The sequence below is a fragment of the Petaurus breviceps genome, unplaced genomic scaffold (assembly GCF_028583685.1).
Source record: "Petaurus breviceps papuanus isolate PSGF00001 unplaced genomic scaffold, PetGlider_PUasm1.0 90195, whole genome shotgun sequence".
In the NCBI taxonomy this organism is placed as follows: domain Eukaryota; kingdom Metazoa; phylum Chordata; class Mammalia; order Diprotodontia; family Petauridae; genus Petaurus; species Petaurus breviceps.
The window spans coordinates 449898-471118 of record NW_027187192.1 but is presented as its reverse complement, the minus strand read 5'-3'; the positions used below and the strand labels follow the sequence as shown (position 1 = coordinate 471118).

The 21221-nt window shown below is 50.3% G+C and overlaps 1 protein-coding gene across 1 annotated transcript; it reads left to right on the top strand.

Annotated features, from left to right (window-relative positions):
• The first annotated feature begins 1070 nt into the window (after positions 1–1070).
• RTN4RL2 (reticulon 4 receptor like 2) lies at positions 1071–17506 on the top strand. The gene is made up of 3 exons (XM_069107706.1): positions 1071–1310; positions 7273–7754; positions 16031–17506. The coding sequence occupies exons 1-3, from the start codon at positions 1280–1282 to the stop codon at positions 16781–16783; spliced, it is 1266 nt and encodes a 421-aa protein (XP_068963807.1). The 5' UTR covers positions 1071–1279; the 3' UTR covers positions 16784–17506.
• The last annotated feature ends 3715 nt before the right edge of the window (positions 17507–21221 follow it).

Here is a 21221-nt window from a genome sequence, read left to right as displayed (position 1 = left end):
AGCAGAGAGTGGGGAAAGAATTCTCTGGCAAACCGATCGGGAGGACCAGAGAGAGGCCCAGCATCAACATAGATGCATTAATACTAATTAATACTGATTATGCTACCCTAACAGAAGGCTACAGGGAATCGAATGGGGTCTGACTGACAAGATAACGGACCCTACGGAGTATAAAGAATTATGGAGCCGAGACTTGGGTTCGAACCCTGACTCCATTACTTACTCCTGGTGTGACCCTGGTCAAGTCACCTCATCTCTTTAAGTCTCAGGTCTAACAAACACATCAGGAAATTGACCCAAAGGATATCTAAGGCCTCTCCCAACTCTAAACGCAGTCGGTTTTGTTTTTTGGTTTTTGGTTTTTTTCAAAGGAGAATGCAGATGGGCACACGCCCTGGATCTCTCTTTACAAGGCCAGAGAGAAATGCTGGGGTCCTAGAAAAGAAGGTCTCGTCGATCTTTCCCCACCAAACTAGATCTTCCTAGGGGGAGGTTGGGGAGAGGAGATAGATGTCTAGGATGGGGTGGAGGGTAAAGCTGAGAGACGTCAAAATTAGGACTCCATCCCACCTCCCACAAGCCCCTACAGGACGAAGGTATGTGTAAATGGAGTTGGGGCGGGGGAGGATTTGGATCTAACAGGGTTAGCCCGAAAGAGGGTTCCCTCCCTTTCCTCCCACCTCTTGAAGAGTTTTCCCAATAAGAGCAGAGCCTGGATAGAAAGAACGTCCCCTAGGTCCCTGGCAGCTGTAGGAAAAGGTTAGACTTGGTGGTAGGATGGGATGGGATGGGCAGGGTGAGGAGGGGGGCCCTGCTCCCGCCCCCCCGATTTGCCATTAAAGGGTTAAGTAGCCGAGCGAGGGAGGAGCCAGAGGGAGGGGAAGGGGGGGGTGCGGGGTAGGGAAGCACTTCCCTGCTGTCCTCACACTCCCAAGGCTAGCGGTCGGGGCAGACGGAACCAAGGATCCTACTGCCCTGCTTGGGGTGGGGGTGGGGACCCGAGCACCAGGCTGCCGCCGCCTGTCCCATCACAACCTGTCCTGTCCTGTGTCCTACACGTCGGGGCTGATGGCTCCCCCTGAGCCGCGGAGCCCCGGGGGCGCAGGGTAGAGCCCAGCGGACAGCCCAGAACCCCCCAAGTCTAGGGGCTCGGAATCCAGTCCCACTCCTCGCCCCAAGCCTTAGACTCCGAAGGGGACGAGGGAGAGCGTGGGAGCCCCCCCCCCCACTGCTCCCCACCCTGCCCCGCCCCGTCCCCCTCCCCCAGCTCCGAGACAAGATGCTCGCCTGGCTCCGGCGCCTGCTGCAAGGTAAGGATCCCTTGCGACGGGGCTGGGGGAAGGGGGCTCCCCAAGGAACCTGGTTGTGGGGGAGGGAAGAAGAAGAGGAAGGGCAGAAAGGTAGGGTAGAGGAGGACGGAAGGGATGGAGAAAGGAGGAGTGGGAAGAGACGGAGGAGGGGGTCGGAGAAGCCCAAGGGGAAGTGGGGCACGGGGATGGGGTGAGCTCCTCCAGAACGAACGTCTGGCTGGTCACCTCCAAACTCGCTCCAGGGGCTAGGAGAGCACAGCGACGTAAGCGAGGCATGGCCCAGCCCGGCTTCCGCCCCTATGGCCGCCCCGCCGGGTTTGGGGGCTGGGCCGGCCGGCTGCCCCGCGGCGGGGGAGCTGAGCCCGCAGAGGCTGGCGTGTGGGGAGCTAGCTTGTGACTGTGGAGCCCTGGGCTACCGGCCGGCGGGCGGGGAGGGTTGGGTCAAGGGGTTGGTAGGGGAGGGAAGATCAGGTTCTGCCGTCCTGGCTTCACCTGCTGGGGGCTGAAGGCAGCGCACCCAGGGGCACAGAGGACTCCTCCGGCCCGGGAAAACGCCAACTCAGCAACTCCAGGGCGGCCGGTGTGGGGCTTTCCTCTCGGTTCCGCACCTTCAATCACCTAGGAGGGACTGGATGGAGAGGATCGGTTCCGAGGAAGGGATGAGAACTGCCAAGAGGCAGTGGGGGCAGCCAGACGGGCAAGAAATCTACCGGCAGGATGATACCTGGCAGCCGGCTGCTAAGGAGTGAGGGGACAGGGATGAAGCCGGAGACTCAGGGACAGACGAGACTGGACAGTGAGAGAAGACAGAGACGGGAACACAGACAGAGCGGCTGAGGCAGGGTGACAGCGCCAAAGAGAGGGGGGAGATGAGACAAGGGCAGGGGCAGGTAGGATTAGGAGCAGCTTCTGCTGGGCAGTGCTGGGCAGTGAAGCCCAGGGGCGAGGAGGAGAATGGGCAGCAGGGGCCAGGAAGTCAAAAGAGAGAGTGATGTAAAGAAGGAAAAAGCCCCTACTGTACTTTAGTGCTAATTCAGTGCCTTTGGGGAGGGCTTCCCCTCCTCCCCTTTTGTGGCCCTTACTACCCTCCTCCTCATCTTCATTTATCACAGGAGGCCAGAGCTCAGAGCCCAGGGCTCAGGAACGAGTTAGGCCCAGGGTCTTGGGAGTGGGCAGCCTGGGCCTGGACAGCAGGGCAGGGTGGTGGAGCCCTGACGTTGGGCAGAAGCCCTGGTGGATAAAGCATTGCCATTTTTATCCCCAGCTCCTCACCAGGCTAGGCGCTATCGGGGACCTCGGGTGGCTGCCTATTTGGGGGTATTCTATTCTGGCAAAGTGAGAAACTGTTTGCCATGGCTCTGAACCTCACCCCCCCGCACCAGCGTCACTGCCTTCCTGGGTCGATGCGTCAGCGCCACCACCTCCACCTCCGTCCTGCTCCTCTCCCACCTCCTTTGCCCCCTCAGCATCTGCCTGGCAGCAGCCCGTGCCCTTAACCCCCTGCCTTTCCCTGGAAACAGTGCCTTTAGGCCATCTTCAGCCCGCCAACGTGGGGCTTCCTGAGCTGCTCCATCAAGACTCCATGCCCCTCATTCTTTAGACTCAGGGAGTGAATGGGATTCCTCTTCAGTATTAGCCCCTTTTCTGGAATCACTAGCTAGCTCACTCTTCCTTTCTTCTCAACATGGCTGGCCTTCCTTTAGTCATACTTGGGGCTTAGATCCTCCTTCTTCCAGCCAAGTCCCTTTCCTTACCTCCATCATCCCAGTTTCAGGGGTTCTGGAATCTTTGAAGCTAAAGGTGGAATTGGAATTCTAAGATTTTCTCAGAGCCTTCAAGCCTTGGTGTCTGAGATCCATCTGATAGCGACATGTGTCCTCACTCTGGTGGCCACGTTCCTCAGGCCTTTACTTTCTGGGATCTTCCAGAACGATCCAAAAAGATCTATTCTGAGAGTTTGTGATCTTGGTTTCTCTTGCTAAAGGAATCATGGGGTTACAGCTAGAAGGGTTCTTAGAAGCCATTGAGTTAAGCTCTCTCACTTTATAAATGAAGACACTGAGGCCCGGTGAAGTTAAGTGACTTCCCCAGAGTCACACAACTAGTACAAGTCTATGGTAATATTTGAACCTAAGCCTTCTGAACTCCAATTTCATGGTTCTATCCACTGTCTTCCACCAAGGGCACACATACCATTCTCTTATTCCCACAAAGGATAGACTGTAGACTTCCAACCTGGCCATCCCATACTGGACCCGATGGTTCCTGTCTGACTGTTGGAGCCCAGGGAGATACAAAATAAAAGAAAACCCAAGAATCTTGGCCCTTTCCCTCTGCTCTGCCAGCCCAGCTCTGTATAGTAGCTTGCACTGCCCCCCTGGGTCTGTGGTGGAGCCCAGGTTCTGCACCCCCTTGTCTCCATGGACATTGTTCATTCCAGTTCGGGGTTGGTCTGTCTCCAATGAAAGAACCAGAAATAGATCATAGTACTTAGTGCAGGAAGAAACCTTAGTGAGCCACCACTCCAGTCTCTTTATTCTGTAGATGAGGAAGCTGAGGCCTGTGGAGTGGGTTCTAATTGGCCCAATGATTCCACAGTTAGCCAGCTCAGACATGAGTCAAGGCATCGTGACTTCCAGCCTATGTTCTTACTACCCCATGTTCTTACTACCCCATGCAGGCTTCTTCCTGGTTCCCACCTTTATTCTCTTCTCTATCTGATAACCAATCCTTAATCTCTAGCCCCTCCCCCCCAGAATGGGGACATGAAGAAAAGGAGGGACATGGTGTTTGGGGGACTCTGGAAGGGCTTTTCCTCGCTGTGAAAAGATTGATCAGCTAACCTACCATAGCTCCATCCTACCTGCTGTCCTGTGTCCAGGATTCTCCAGGACACTAGGACAATGACAGAATTGTCATAGCAGTCTTTTGAGAGTACCCAAGTAAGGAAAGGAATGGGGGGTGTGGGGATTAGAAGAAGCAAGAGAAAGAGGAGAAGAGGAGAGAAAATGTGAGCACAGAGGGAAAGGTAGGAGAGAGGATGGAAAGGAGGGGAACTCTGGAATGAGGGGAAGCCAAGAAAAGGAGAGAGCAGGACCAGAGTGAGGAGAAGGGGCCACTTCCCAGGTGTCAGCTGCCTCTAACCAGGAGCTCAGCTGAGCTGGGCCTGGGGGCAGAGGCTCTGAAAGCCCCCACCATTCCCTCCACCCGGCCTCCAGTGAGAGCCCGCAGCCTGAATTATGGATGAAGCTCCTTGGGTTACAGCCACTGTACACGGGCAAGGACTAGAAATGGCATCAGCCACAGCTCTGCAGCAGCAGCCAAGACAGCCCTCCCCCAGCCTCTGGCCTATCCCACCCCTCCACACCATTCCTTCTCTCAGCCTAGCCCTGGCTCCCTGAACCCAGTCCCTTTTCAGGGTTGAAGAGAAGTGGTACTTTGGGAAGGGCAGAGGGTGTGACTACTCACTGGGGAAGTTAGGGCCAAGAAGCCCCACGATGTAGGCAAAGAATTTTGGATCTGGAATATCCCAGTTATGCTGCTCTGTGACCTTGGGCAAGTCACTGCCCTCCTCTGGGTCTCAGTTTCCTCAACTGTCAAATGAATGGGTTGAACTAAATTATCTCTGAGGTCCCTTTTGACTTACAATCCAGCAAATCTCTATGAGACTGGGGTGATAGGAAATTCCTCTTTTGTCTTTTTTTTTCCTTGAGGGGAGGAGAGAAGAAATAGGGAGAAGAAGGGGAGACAGCTGTCCTTGGGGTATGAGACAGAATTATGAGATGAGGGAGGAAGAGGAAAGACTTGACCACCATTTCTCTCCCCTAAGCAAACTGTGCCCTTAGATGCTAGATGCTCAGGACTGGAGCTGTCAGGACCAAGAACATGCCCTTTCTTTCCTCCTTCCTGTGATGATTGACAGAGAGAGAGAGAGAGAGAGAGAGAGAGAGGCCTTCTAATCCGGGAGAGCCTTGGCAAGCCTCTAGAGCTGGGTGGGATTAAGGGATCAGGAAAGGAATTTGGCTTCCTAGAGCGTCAACCCCAAGGGGAAGCAGCGCTAGGGAGGGGGAACAAAGTAACAGGGGTTGTCTCCACTGGGCCAATATGAGAGAATATCCCCACCCAAGGTCCCATGTTGGGCTAGGGGGTTTAGCCTCCCAACTGTAAGAGTAATGGAGAGGGGGTGAGAGACTTGTCCCCCCCAACTCACCCCATGCGGCTCAGGAAAACTGGGGAGGAGAAAGTGATCGTGAAACGCTGCTCGGGGGAGGGGTGAGAAGGGCCGAGAAGCGCGGAGGTGGTGTGAAGGAATGGAACAGCCGCCGCCTGTGCCACTGAGTATTACATCACACCCCTGCCTACACACGCACGGGGCCCAGCACTCGCTCACACGAGGGGGGACAGGGGACATCAGAACATGCACACTCATGTATGGGCACGGACCCCTGGTGTGGCTGCAACACAGGTGCTGGGATCCTATCCGGGGGCGCTGTCCAATGGCCATGGACCCCACGCCCAATGATCCACAAGCCTGGAGCCTCATGCCTTACACATGCCTCATCCTACGTCCTTCTCCTCCTTCTAACAGATAAGTCAGGATGAGGACCTATGACGTTTCACTCAGGGATGGGTGATGCCATGGATAGGTATCTGGCTGGATTGGCAGCATCAGAGATGACAAACATGGGTGCCTTGAGGGTATACCTGGCACAGGGAGGCCAGGAGAGATCGCAAATCTGTGCATGCCCAAATGACAAACCAAGTACCTAAAATCTCTCCTACATTCATGTGAAGACATCGTAGTGGTGGTAGTCGTGACAGTGATGATGGTAACATCCTTCCTCCATCAGGCATGGAGGCATTTACAAATTCATACCAATACATGACAACCCACATGACCTCCTAGGAACACTCAACCTCAGAAAGGTAGAATGAGGCAATGATAAAGGATTGTGTCCCAAACTTTGAAACTTGCATTCTGTGTGACCCTGGGCAAGTCATTTCATTTTGTGGTGACTTAGTGTCTCCATCGAAAAAAACGGAGAGAAGAAAACAAAGCAATAGGGCTTTAAGATTTGTAAAAAAAAAAAAAAAGTTTTGCACGCATCATTTGATTTAATCCTTCCAGCCTCCCCTGTGAAGTAGGAAATAGAGAAAGGGGGACTCTGCATACCTGGAGCTCTCCCTCAGAGGCTTGTGGTAAAGATCAAAGGAGATGGTGTATGGAAAGCACTTTGAGAGCCTCGAAGTGATTACTACTACTACTACAACTACTACTGCTGCTGCTGCTGCTACTACTACTACCTACATTATTTATCCATTGCAATATGCAATACATATGCTATTTTGTTTGATCCCCCAACAACACCAAGAAGCAGATATTATCATAACCCCCATTTTACAGAAGGGGACTTAGGCAGGGTCACATAAACAGCTCATGGCTCAAGGATTTTCACTAAGATTTTCCTGACTCCAAGTCCAAGGCTCTATTCACTTAAGGTCACCTAGATACCTCCATCATTGTCATCTTTGTGTCTTCATTATCCCCATTTTAAAGATTAAGGAAGAGAAATGAGATGACTTGCTCAAGGTCACAAAGCTAAGATCGATTCCGAGCCTGTCCTAACTGCCAGTCCAGTGTGGTGCCCTTCTTCTTAGGGTTCCTGGGAGTGGAGTGCTCTGTAAACCCTAATGGGCTAAAGAAATGGATGAGGGCACCCTCTAACCTCTGGTGAGTGACAGAGAATCCCGCACACAATGTTTGTTGAGTGAAGGATAGTGGATGGTGCATGCCTCCATCCAGGACCAGCTAGGGAGCCATTGGAGGGTGGGATCAGGAACCTAATGACGGAAGCCCAGAGAGGCGCAGTGACCTGGCGGAGGGTGCCCAGTTAGTGAAAGGCTGGGGCCGGGACACGGTCCCTCTGGAGTCCCACCACTTCATGCCTTTGTCTCCCTGCAGGTCCTGCCTCAGCCTGCCTGCTGCTCCTGCTGCTGGCTCTGCCTCGGGTGGCCCCTACCTGTCCCATGCTGTGCACCTGCTACCTCTCGCCACCAACCGTCAGTTGCCAGGCCAACAACTTCTCGGCTGTGCCCTTGGTGCTGCCTCCCCACACCCAGCGTCTCTTCCTTCAGAACAACCTCATCCGCTCCCTGCGGCCCGGCACCTTTGGCAGCAGCCTGCTCACCCTCTGGCTCTTCTCCAATAATCTCTCTACCATCTACCCCGGCACCTTCCGACACCTGCAGGCCCTAGAGGAGCTGGACCTCGGGGACAACCGGCACTTGCGCTCCCTGGACCCTGACACCTTCCAGGGCCTCGAACGGCTACAGTCCCTCCACCTGTACCGCTGCCAGCTCAGCAGTCTGCCCAGCAACATCTTCCGGGGCCTGGTCAGCCTCCAGTACCTCTACCTTCAGGAAAACCAGCTGCTCCACCTCCAGGTAATCCCCTTTGCCCTGCCCTTCACCCCCACCAATGTCCGCTCTTTTGGTCTTAGCCATTGATCCTCTTCTGGTCTCCCTGCCTCCCTGCCCTGTGCACCTTTCCACTGTTCTCCTGGTCTCTGTTTCTACTGCTCTGAGTATGTGCCTTCATCCTTAACCTTTCCTTTCTGGCTCTTTCTCTGTCTCTGTCTCTGCTATTAACTCACCGTCCCTTTCCTTGTCTGTCTCTCTAGTATCTCCATCCCCTAGTAACTTCCTTCCCTTTGCTTTCATCCTTTCCTTTTCCTCCTTTTTATTTCTTTCTTTTTTCTATTCCTTTTTCTCACCTTTTCAAATCTTTTTTTAGACTTGTTTTACTTTTCTCCTTCTCTTTGCTGTCTCTTCTACCTCTTTCCTTCTCTCTGCCCCCCCTTCCCTTCCCTCTCTCCTCCTCCCCTTCCTTCTCTTCTTCTTCCCTTCCGTCTCTCCTTCTTCCCTTCCTTCTCTTCCCTTTTCTACTCTCTTTCCCCTTCCCTTCCTCCTCTTCCCCATTCTTTCCCTCTCCTTTTTCTTTTCCTCTCTCTCCTCTCCTTCCCCTCCCTCCACTCCCTCCTCTGCCTCCTCTCCTTCCTCTCTCTCCTTCCCTTCTCTCCTCTCTTTCCCTTCCCCCCTTTCCTTCACCCCTTGCCTTTTCTATTTCTTTCTGTATCTCTCAATGCCTCACTATCTCCTTCTTTCAAAATGCCCATTTTTCTTTTCATTCTTCCTTTCTTGTCTGTTTGCATCACAAAATCCTTTGATACTTCATATCACAGAGACAGGCACATGGAATATGGGGGTAGGGTGGGGAGGTGGGCAGAGCAAATGGAAAAGATGATCTCATCAAAGGCCTCTTCCCACCTCAGCTTTGCTGGGTGACTTGGGGGGGGTGTACAGAACCCCTTGGCCTTCCTATGCTTCAGTTTCTGTTCCTGTCTCATCCCAGGCCCCATCCTATCTGTCTTGTTGTGGGATTAAGAATCGAAAGGAGATATTGGTGAGCTTTTGGGAAAACGCTAAGATGGAAATGGAAGGGATAGCAGTGATGGCTATTATTGGTTTTATTAATATTATTATCAAGAATGATTAATGTTTCTTTTCAACTTGATTTTTCCCCATTCTGTCCACCCCCTCCCCTCCCCAAAATCACAATACGCCCCCTAAAACCATAGCCAGGGAAACCCAGTTCCCAAAGGTTGCTGCTTCCGAGGGTGTGCTGGCAGCAGGGAGGTTCTGAATCATCCCAGTGCCGTATGGATCCCTGCAGGCCTCTTCTACAAAGGGCCCAGCCTGGCCTCCCATCTCTGGGGCAGAGGCTCGAGGGGGTGGTGCCGTCAATGACCACACTGGCCATCTCCACATAATGGAGGCTGCCAAAGGACATCACTTAGTCGAATTCGAGGCCTGTCCTGGACTCTTTCCAAGGGGAGTTAGGACTGAAATATGGAAGGGGCCTCCTCTATCAGGCAGGCTTGCTTGTAAGCTATGGAGGCCAAAGATAAGAGTAAATCGAGGCTTCTGGATTTCAGGTCTAGTTGCCACTTGTGCCCTGTGTGGACTTGGGGCAAGGCACCCAATCTCTTTCTGCTCTGGTTTCCTCATCTCTAAAATGAGGGGCTTGGATGAGAGGTTCTCTGCAGTCCTTTCCAGCTAAACCTCTGGTGCTATGATCCTGTGTCCTTATACCCACCCTGACAGAAGGGGACTGGATACCCTAAAGATTCTCTCCATTCCCACCTCCCTCCCAGACCACGGAAACCTAGGGCAGAATCTTCTCCTCAAGCCCAAAGTAGAACCATTGATATACACATACGCTATCCCCTCATGTCAGCCATTGAGATTTTTTTGGTCCAGACCTGGGATTCTCTCAATATTGGAAGCACCCCGATGAGGAAAATCCCTTTACCCCCAACCTCTCTACCACTGACAGTCCCAGGTTGCTTCCTGGATTGTTGAAAAGCTAAGGGATTTGCCCAGGGTCACACAGGCCATATGGGTGAGATGTGGGTCCTGGACCCATGTGTTTCTGTCTCTGAAGCCAGCTATATCCACTGTACCACACAGGCTCCAATGTGGTTCTTGCCATACATAATTACTTTCATAGTTATGCTATCTCACATTATTATTTTTAAATATTTAAATTATTAATTAGAATAATTATTGGCATAACAATTACTAAAGCAGAGTAGCAGAGTGAGAAATCTGGCTTCTAAGTGAGGAAGGCAGCGAAAAAGAACTCTGTAAAAAGAACTCACTCTGAAGTCAGAGGGCTTGGCTTTAAACCCCACCTTTGATGCTTGCGTGACCTTGGACAAGTCACTTAACACCCCTAGTTACCTAATATTCCTCCCCTATAAAATGAGGGCTTTCACTAGATGGTCTGTGAGGTCTGTTCTATCTCTGAATCTATGGTTCTAAGATCTGGGTTCCAGACTAGCCCCTAATTACCTTCTGTTGTAGCCCCTGGAAAGTGACTTGACCTCTCAACACCCCAGGCTACTTTTTAAGCCTATGAGTTGCTGCTCTGAGTTGGGGGAGCGGGTGGAGTTCCCCTAACCAGAGTTTCCTAAGCCAGGGAAATCATAAGCATGGCCAAAAAGCAGTAACAATGGTGATGATGATCCCAATACCCTTATTCAATGACAAAAAGCAGTTATTTTATCCAACTGGGCAAGGTTTGGTCCCCAGATGATTTCTAGATTTCTACATGAAGCCCATCCCAAAAGATGAGAACCAAAGGATGGTTATAATAAAGCCCTCTACCAATGCCCCACTGGAGCACAGACACTCCCTTGGGCTCTTAAAGGCGAGGCCAGGGTAGGGCAAGCTCTGGCCCTTTCTCCCAACTTGGAAAGGCTTCCAGTATGGGCTTGGTGACAAACGTTGTATGTCCTCCAGCCAGGTTCAGAGAGGCTCATTGCCAGCTTGGCTGCTCTCTATTGGGAAGGGGACAAAATCACAGTCCCTTGGCATACTTTACTTAACCAGATCACTTGATTTCAGTGGTATGAGGAGCTTTCACGTGAAGACACTCCTTCTCCCAGCACAGACTGGCACACACGATACAACTTACCATTCTAGAGAATTAGACCGAGAAGTGAAATGCCTTGCTCAAAGCACTGAAACACCTGCAAAGCCAGGAAGGCTCAGAGACAGGACTTCAGGTCAGGTCTTCCTGACTCCAAGGCCAGCTCTTAAGCCCTGCTACTAACAGTAATACTAATATGCTTCCAGTAAGGCTTCAGAAGCTAACATCCTAATAGTTTTATCCAGTTACAAAAATATCATGTTATATGCTTACAAAATAGTTTGCAGAACATTAAATATAGAAGAATTATAGCAGGACAGTGACTTGTCCTTGGACCATTTCTGTGTCTTCCTGCCACCAAAAGAGATGGGAAGAGTGAACTTGGGATCATATGGTGCTTTGAAGGGCAGCACAGAGTACTGATTAGAGAACTGGCCTTGGAGCCCCGGAAATCTGAATTCCACTGATGCACTTCATCCTCTGAGTTCCAAAGGAGTGATGCAGTAGATAGAACAGAGGACCTGGAGTCAGAAAGACATTGCTGTATGACCCCTGCCAAGTTACTTAACCTCTTGGCCTCACTTTGTTTCCCCATCTGTAAAATGGGCATAATAATCATAGCACCTATCTCCCAGGATTGTTGTGAAAATCCCATGAAATAATATTGAAGTGCTTTGCAAACCTACATATTATTATGTGTTTCCCCCTCTGACACATGAGTCTGTGTGACCTTGGACAAATCACTTAACTTTTCAGTGTCTAGGCAAATCTCTAAGACCATAGTTTCAGGGAGTTTTCTCTTTGGGAGAGCCCTATCCCAATAAAATGACAGTTCCAATCTCTATTCTTATTCCTACACAATGCTTAAAGTCTGTCCCTAGAACCCAAGACAAGGGAGTTCCTTGGGGCTCTGTCCATGGGGCTCTGTCCATGGGACTCTGTCCTCAGGCATGGAAGTTGGGAGGCTGAGCAAGGGAGCTCTCTAGGACCCCAGATGATGATCTTTGGCCTCGGGGAGCCACACATTTGGTCCTTTGTGGAATAAAGAGAAAGGCAGCTTCTTCCTGGGAGCAGATTGTCTGAATTAGGCCAACACAAGTCACAGGCAGATGAGGAAGCCTGAGAGCTGGGGTGACAACCATTGGGGGGCAGGTGTGGCTTAGGACGGACACCTTCCTCCCCTACAGCAGTGGATTGAAAGGAGCTATTTGAGGAAGGCAAAGGTGGGGGTGGGGAGGGTGTTTCAGGTGTGGAAGAAGCTGAAATGGGGTAGAAGAGGAGACTTGAAGTTGGAAGCAGCAACAGGGAGACAATTCAGTTTGAGGTGGGGGAAGGAATTTAGCCAGAGAAGGAGAAATGCAGAATGGAGATTTTAAATGGATGTGGGGAACAATGAACCAGCTGGGGGAGGGGCCTGAGGGAGATCAGGAAAATGTGGTTGTAGAAATGGAAGATGATTGAAAGCTTTCAAGCCAGGAAGTGGAGGGGGGAAGGGGGAGGAAGGGGGAAGAGAGGGCTGTGAAAGTCAAGAGCTGATTAATGCACAGAGAGAGGTTTTAGCAGTGGGGAGAGGAAGGAGCGGATTTTAGAGGCGTGGTGGAAGATACAGGATTTGGGCAACAGCTTGAATGGGGGGCAGGGAGGTGTTCCAACTTCAGACCCCAAGTTTATGTGTCGGATGGAGCCTGGTCCCTTGCGGACACAAGAGGGAACAGGGAAGACTCAAATAATGAGGAATTGTTATACTCCCCCATTTGGTCTCTGACCCCCAAGGTGAAACTACCCCCCCAAAAAAACCATATGGAGTCCTTGATCCTAGGTGACTTGGCAGAATCTCCAGGGGTTCTGGCCACAGCTCTTCCCTGCCTCTACTCCATTCATTATCTGACCAATCCTGTCTCCCATTTCTATGTTTCCAAAGTAATTTGTCCAGCGTGACTGCCCTGTGGAGAAGCAGTGAGTGTCAGCATTACAATCCCATTTCACAGATGGGAAACCTGAGATACAGAGTGGTAAAGTGTCTTATCCAAGGGCACACAGAGTCAGCATCCTAAACCAGACCTTCTGGCCCTACACCCAGTGCCCTTTGCTAAAACGTCACTCAGGCTCTCAGTGTCCTCTGAGACAATACAGCCTGCTTAATATTTACTAGAAGATGAAGCACAGGGGAAGAGCTTTAGTAACCAACCATTCATAAGGTGAGCTTAATGGGCAGAGAGATCAGGGGAGAAAAGTCTGATAAAGAGAAGAGTCAGAAAGGAGTCTGAGTAGAGAGTCGGTCATATGCAGAGAAGTCAGGTGAACCTGCAATCAGGAAGACTCATCTTCCTGAGTTCAGATCTGGCCTCAGACATATATACCCTAGTTGTGTGAGCCCAGAAAAGTCCCTTAACCCTGTTTGCCTCAGTTCCCTCATCCTAAAATGAGTTAGAGAAAGAAACAGCAAACCATTCCAGTAACTTTGCCAGGAAAACTCCAAATGGGGTCATGAAGAGTCGGGAATGGCTGAATAACAACCGAGAGGTCAGAGATGTAAGGGGAGAGGAGGACAGAGCCGTGGAAAACTCCAAGGATGAAGAGAGAAAAGCTCTGTAGTGTCAGAGGCGAGGGGGAGGGGGAGGAGAAGGGGGTTGGATGTGGTTAAGAGGAGGAGATCTTGGCAAGCATGGTTCCTGTAGAGAGGAGAGGGTGGCTGCCAGATGGGAGGGGGGCGAAGAGAAAGCAGGAGGACAGGAAGTGGAGGCTGGGAATTGAGGTTCTCCCCACCCAAACTTCTCAGACCAGACTTCAGGGAAATGGGATTTCTTGGGGGGAAAGATTGTCTTCTCTGAAAGAAGAGTTAGGGCTGGGGGCTGTGAATCTCTCTCTTCACCAGGGACCATCTCTCCTATCTAGACTGGGGTTGGGTTTAACCCCAGAGACAAAGGCTCATTCACTCTCACTCAGGAACCTCTGGTCTAGTTCTTGAAGCCCCAGAGCATCCTATTACACCCCCAGAGTGTCTCTTAACAGCTGTACCCCCAAGGGACACTCTGAGCTCATCCAGGTCATAGATTAGGATCATAGATTTCCAGTGGGAAAAAAAAAACCTATCTCAGTCCCTCTCCCTGCCACTCCCCCCCCACCCCACCCCCCACCATTTTACATACAAGGAAGCTAAGGACCAGTTAAGTGACCTACAGCAGGTCATGCAACTTTAGATGTAGGATTTGAACTCACATCCTCTGACTTCAGAGCCAATGTTCTTACCACTATACCATTCCTCCCTGCCCTTCTCCAGTCCTGGTCTTCTAGAGAATCACCACCCCCTACACACAGACCTACACACAAACACTTGTCTTGGATGCTGGGAAAAACCCAACTCCCTTCTGTCTCCCCAAGCCAGCCCCTGGGGAGAGGGATGTAGAACTGGAAGTCAAGAGAGAGCTGGGTTCAAATCCTGGCTTTGCCATTCACCAGCTGTGTCACTCTGGCCCTCAGTTTCCTCACCTGTAAAATGGGGGCAGTCATCCTTGCTCTGTCTAGCTTGAAGAGTCATTGTGAGGAAATTGCCTTGTCAACCTTAAAGCCTAATAAAATGTGAATTCTTGACAGACATATATACATAATTAAATACATAGGATATATGCATATGCATACATATACATACATTAGCTAACATTTGCATAACTCTCAACACTGACAAAGCTCTTCACATTTATAATCTCATTTAGTCCTAATCACAACCCTCTGAAGCTGGTGCTAGTGTTATCTTCATTTTACACAGAGAGAAACTGAGGCCCAGAGAGGTTGAACGTCTTGCCCAGGGTCTTATAGCTAGGAGGTGCAGTAGATAGAGAGAGCTAGGTCTAGAGTCAGGAAGACCTGAGTTCAAATGTGGCCTCAGACAACCTTGGACCAGTCACTTCACCTCCTGCTTACCTCAGTTTCTCCAGCTGTAAAATGGGAATAATAGCACCTCCTTCACAGGGCTATTATAGGCTCCACTGGGATAATATCTGTCAAGTACTTAGCACATAGTAGGCACTATGTACATGCTTATCCCATTGGTGAATGTCTGAAGTCACATTTGCATTCAGACCTGTCCTGCCTCCTCCTTCGGGGCTCTATGTATGTGTGCCCAGGCAGAGTGAGAGAGTTTCCACCAGATGTAGCTAGACCAAACAATGCCTGAAAAATAGGCATCAGGGTCAGGGTCCAGGGACCCTGTGGCTGCATCTCAAGGCAGCAATGCCTAGCAGATAAGGGGCAGAAGGTGCTGAATCTGGAGTCAGAAAGAGCTGCTTCCAGTCCAGCCTCAGACACTTACTGAGAGTCCCTGGAGAAGCTACTTAACCTCCCTTTGCCTCAGTGTCCTCGTCTGTAAGATGAGGAGTTGGTCTCGATGGCCCCTGAGATCCTTCCGCTATCTAAAGCTACACACTCATGACAAATGGGCAATCGGACAGCTGCTGGATTGAGATCAGTGAGCCCCCTCCCCAGAGAGGCTGGGCGTTTCCCCAGCTCCCCCCAAGCTCCTGATCTCCAGGGCAGAGAGCCTCATGATGCACCAAACAGCTGGCTCGGGGCTCTCTCCACCTCTTCTCTCTGGGAGATGAGCTGTCACATGGCCAGGTGAGAAACTAAGGGCAGCAGAGGATCACACAGGATTCAGGGCAGGAAGGGAACTTGGAGATTATGTGGCCTGACCCCATTTCCCTTACAAATGGGGAAACTGAGGGCCAGAGCAAGAAAGTAACTTGCCCCAGGCCATACAGGTAGGAAGAGGTAACCTACAATTCAAACCCAGGGCCCATAGATCCCAAACCTTTGCAAGGTCCCATGCTAACCTGGAAATCATCTAGCCATCTTTCAGATGAGGAAACTGAGGCTAAGTAAGTTGGCCAAGGTCTCCAAGGAAGAGTTGTGGTTTGAATCATCAGCAAGGGAGTGTGGAAGATACGAGAGGGCCTGATCACCTTATCCTACCCCCTCCTTGTGCACCGGAGGGCAGAGGTTCATAGAATACAGTGACTCTTGCCCTTGGTCACATAGAGCTTTGACTGAACCCGAACACAGGACCTGTGACTCCAAACATACGGGTCTTTACCTTGTCCCAGTGTTACTTCTGGATAACTAACCATCACGGCCCTCCAGGAGCTACTCCCCAGTTCTAGGATTCTGCCACCCCCGGCCCATGACATCTCTTGCACCCACTCTTTTTCTTTCCCATCTCCTGCCACCCCAGGATGATCTGTTTGCTGACTTGGCCAACCTGAGTCACCTCTTCCTGCATGGGAATCGTCTACGACTGCTCACGGAACACGTCTTTAGGGGCCTGGCGGGGCTGGATCGCCTGCTGTTGCATGGGAACCGACTGCAGGGTGTGCACCGAGCAGCCTTCCGAGGCCTGGCCCGCCTTACCATCCTCTATCTATTCAACAACAGCTTGGCATCGCTGCCTGGAGAGGCCCTGGCCGACCTGCCTGCCCTGGAGTTCCTGCGGCTAAATGACAACCCCTGGGCATGTGACTGCCGGGCCCGCCCTCTCTGGGCCTGGTTTCAGAGGGCTCGGGTCTCCAGCTCAGATGTCACCTGTGCCACCCCTCCTGAGCGCCAGGGCCGTGACCTGCGGGCCCTCCGGGAATCGGACTTCGAGGCCTGTCCCCCTGCCACTCCAACCCGACCAGGTGGCCGTGCCCGTGGCAACAGTTCGTCCAACCACCTGTACGGGGTGGGAGAAGCTGGGGGAGCTCCCCCTGTGGATCCCTCTACCTTATACCGGGACTTGCCGGCTGAAGACCCCCGGGGGCCCCAAGGTGGCGACACACCCACAGAAGAAGACTATTGGGGTGGCTATGGGGGTGAGGACCGGAGGAGGGGAGAGGTGTGCCCTGGTCCAGCCTGCCCCACCTCACTGGACTCTGGAGGCCCTTCTCAGCACCATGCTCTGCCCAGCCCTTTGTTCTGCCTCTTATTGCTGGTCCCCTATGGCCCCTGATGGGCAGGTTGATACTTGAGAGGGTAGCAAGTGGCAGGAGGGAAACCAAGGATGGCGGCGAAGAGGTAATGTTGGTCTAGATTACCTCCTGCCTCCATCCCTTCAGAGATTCCTACCCTCCTTTCTGCTGCTACCTTCGAACTGACTCATTTCTTGTCCCCACCCCTTCCAGGACACTTCCAAGGGACAGCGTCATTCCTCCATTCCCTACTCTCAACCCTAGAATGCTTAATATGGGCATTCTTCCTCAGTCTTCACCCCTAAATCCAGCCATTAGCTCCTCCCTCCTCTTCCCAGGGCTGGGATTAGGCTGCTCACAAATCCACCTTTGGGCCCTTCAGGGGCCAGAATATTATTTGAGGGAGGGCATACTTAGTTTTCAGAGCTCTCTCTGTTGGCTGGATATATCCAGTACATTAGAGTATCCAGGGCACCTACAGGCTGGACAAAAACCTGCCCTGAATCCCCATTGAAGAACCCTATGGGGAAGTACCCCAAAGATGGCCTCTCTAATCCTGGCAAGGGATGACCCCTAAGACTCCAACTTCCCCTGGCCCTCCCCAAACCCCTGAGAAGGAAGGGAACTTTTCCTCATCCATCTCTCCTGGACATTTTTGGGGGTGAGGGGCCCCCCGGAGACCTTTCTTCTCCACCATGCCCCCATGCGGCAAAGAACAAAAAAATTGTTTGAAAACAAATTTATTAAAAAAATATATTATTTTAGATATGTCTATGGGACTCCTTCGCTTTCAGTCCCCAAGGGATAGATTGTCATAGATCCTTGAATTCTCAGATTCTGAGCTACAAAGACATTTCTAGTTCATCTGCTCTCACCCTTTCATTTTATAAGCCAAAAGAGAAGAAAGGATTTATTCAAGTTCTCACAAGTGGTGAAGAGTAGAGTCAGGACCTGAACCCAGAGTCCTCTAAGAATCTAGAGACAGTGGTGAGGCTGTTGCAAAGCTCCCTTGATTAGCCATTGATTAAGCTTTCTTGTATGCTAGGTAGTACTGAAAGACAAGGCTAGACCACCTATTAGCAGGACAGGCTAGACCAGGAGTTCTTAACCTTTCATTGTCATACAACACTTTGGTAAAGCCTATGGACCTCGTCACAGAATCATATTTTTAAAGGCATTAAGTAAAATATATAGCATTACAAAGAAATCCAGTTATATTGAATTAATGATTTAAAAAGTCTTAAAAAAAACAAATTCCTGGACCACCTCAGATCTAGGGTCACTAAGGGGCAACTAAGCCAGGACTGAACCCATGTTCTCTGACTCTATATCCAAAGCTTAGCACCCTTCCAAGCAAGGAAAGACGCCTCCACTAAAGTCAGAAAGACTTAGAAAACATGAAGAAAATCTTCAGTATTTAGACATTAAACTTGGTTGGTGATTGATGCCCACAAATCAGTAGGGGCTGAGGCCATAAGAGATGAATGTAATTCCCAACTCTGGGGTATGAGTAAGTCAAAGTACTTCTCCCAACACATGGGAGACTTTCTCCTTAAAATTCTCCTCCTCCTTCTTCTTTATATTGATTGAAATAGGCACCGTCTTACATCAACCCATGATACCTGGAACAAATCAATAATCAAGCCTCATTAAATACCGACTGTGCACCAGGAACCTTACTAGGCCCTGACGATACAAAAGCAAAAGTAAAGTCATGTCTGTCCTCAAGAAACTTGTATTCTGTCAGGGAGGTAAGGCTGAGGAAGGCAGCTTGGCTGAGAATAATTTTTCTTATATCTGAATGCCTGACCCTTCTGCTATAAGCAGTAGCTAAATATATAACTATAATATATAATAGAGAAATGCTCTATGATAGAGTAAGGACAGAAATACCAGCCTTGTGCTTCTCATCTCTCCATTCAACAAGTAAACAAGCATTTATTAATCTCCTACTCTATGCCAGGCACTGTGCTGGGCGATGGGGTTATAAAGGTAAAATTTAGCAGCTCCTTTTCTCAAGGAAATGACATTTGACTGTGGGGAAAGCCCAGGCACATAGGTAAGTAAGTACTACATAGGTAGAAAATAAACACACAGGCATTTTAGAGATGAGGAACACAGCTGAGGGGAGATCTGGCAGATCCTCTTATAGGAGGTGCCATGTGGGTTGAGCCATGAAGGGAACAAGAGGCTCCAAGAGGCCAAAGTCCAGGCACAGGGGATGGCCTCCGAGGAAGGGTGTAACTGGGAGATGGAAGGCCACATACAGGGAATAGCAAATTGGTGAGTTTGGCTTGGACACAGAGTACAAGGGCAAAGGTAAGAGAAATGTATAGTCAATCTGGAAAGTTAGGCTGGAGGCAGGTGGTAGAGGACTTTCAATGACAAACAGGAATCCATATTTTATCCTAAAGACCAGAAGCCATTGAAACTTCTTGAGTACAAAGATGCCATGGTGAGCCTGTGGATTGGGGTTGTCCCTTTGGCAGTAGTGGGGAGGAAGGACTGCAAAGGGGACAGCCTGGAGTCAGAGAGACAGTGTTGAGGCTGTTGCAAAGCTCCCTTGATGAGCCATGATTAGCTTTCTTGTATGCTGAGTAGCACTGAAATCACTAGATCACCTATTAGCAGGACAGGCTAGACCAGGAGTTCTTAACCTTTTCATTGTCATAAGAACCCTTTGGCTATCAGGTTGGTAAAGCCTATGGACCTCTTCACAGAATCATATTTTTAAAGGCATTAAGTAAAATATATAGCATCACAAAGAAGTCCAATTATATTGAATTAATGGCTTAAAAAGTCTTAAAAAAAAACAAATTCCTGGATCCCAGGTTAAAATATGTCGGCAGAAGAAGAGAGTTATAATCAAGAGTGGCAAGAGGGCCCTAGATCCTTCTCCCCTGCCAGACTAAGGGTTGGGGAGCACTTCCCATTTGGACAATGGCCCAGGCCTTCTCTTGCCCTCTGACCTACCATGTCAGTCCAAGAACAAGAGACGTGATATTTGGGGGAGTCAGAGTGTGTGATATTACGAACATCATTGGGAAGGAGGTGAGTGCAGGAAATCTTGCCTATAGCAGGGAGATCAAAGGTGAGAAACTAGGACTGAGGGTTGTCTTGGCTGGGAGGGCCAGAGGGTTAGGGTTAGGGTTAGTCTGTCTTTAAGGATTGATCTTGGTTTGGGGGAGTGCCAGGGAAGTATCTCATTGACTGCATGGAAGGGGCCATTGGTTCCTAGCACAGAACCAGGTCTAGAAGACCGTAACTAGGATGGAAAGGTTAATACTATGACTCTGGTTAAGGACTGTGTGCCCTTCAGCTGAGAACCAGAGGAGCTTATGACAAGAGTGAGAAGGGGTCTTTGGATCCCAGATACCAAGGTGTAGAGAAGCTGTGATTTATGCGTCAATGGATGAGAGAGTGCAACATTCACATGGAGGAAAGTCCCAGGCCTGCAAACTTGCAACTTGGGGATTAGAGGAGAGGAAGGGGAGACTTTTAGGGTTTGAGGGAATGGGAGTCAGACATTCTGAGTAAAAGGAGGAGGATTAGGGGGTTGCAGCCCTGGTTCATGTGGACTGTGTGGTTGTAGCTGGATTAGGACTTAGTTAAAAAGAGGTTAAGGATATAAATCAATGGGAGGTTGAGATAAGAAGAGTGAGTAGGGATAAGGTAGGGGCCTAGAGATGGAAGAAACTTACACCAGGGAGAGCTCAGGGTTGGGGAGTAGAGAAAGTCTGGTTCCTAGCTCAGATCCTTGTGACTTTTATTTGGGCTGTTGGAATACACACTGCTATGCTGAACATAGAATGCAGAATGTTAGGACTAGAAAAGATCTTAGGATATAGAATATGAGAGATGGGAGAGTTCTCCTAACAAAGAGCCCAGAATGTTAGAGCTGAAAGGAACTGTAGGATATGGAAGGTTAGAGAAGGAAAGGGACATTGAAACATAGAACCCCAAATGTCAGGTCTGGATAGAGCCTTTGAACATGTAACAGAGACTGTTAGGGTCAGAAAGGATTTTAAAACAAAGAGCCTACAATTTTGAGCTGGGAGGTAACTTGGAATATGTAATATCAGAGCTAGGAAAGACTTTAGAAGTGAAAAAACAGGTGCTACAAGGGACCTTGGAGATCAAGGTAAATGACATATCCACTGTCACTCAGTGAGATCTGCCAGCTGTCCCTCCAGGACTTCCTCTGAGGTCATCTTTGGGTGCTAGCTAAGACTGATGTTTGGTTTGCTTTAGGGGAGGCAGGCTGTGAATGGGAATGAATCTTGAACCTGGGACCATGGACAGTGGCAAGTATTTGGGGGAGGGAGGGCTCAAGATGGAGACAGGTAGGTATAAGGTTGGTGGGCTGCACCATGGACCAGGGAAAGGCAAGTGCTGGTAAATCACAGCCAGCCTTCCCAGGCCATGTAATTATCCTTGTGAAAAATTCATGGGCCTTCAGTCCAGATGCTATTTCAGAAC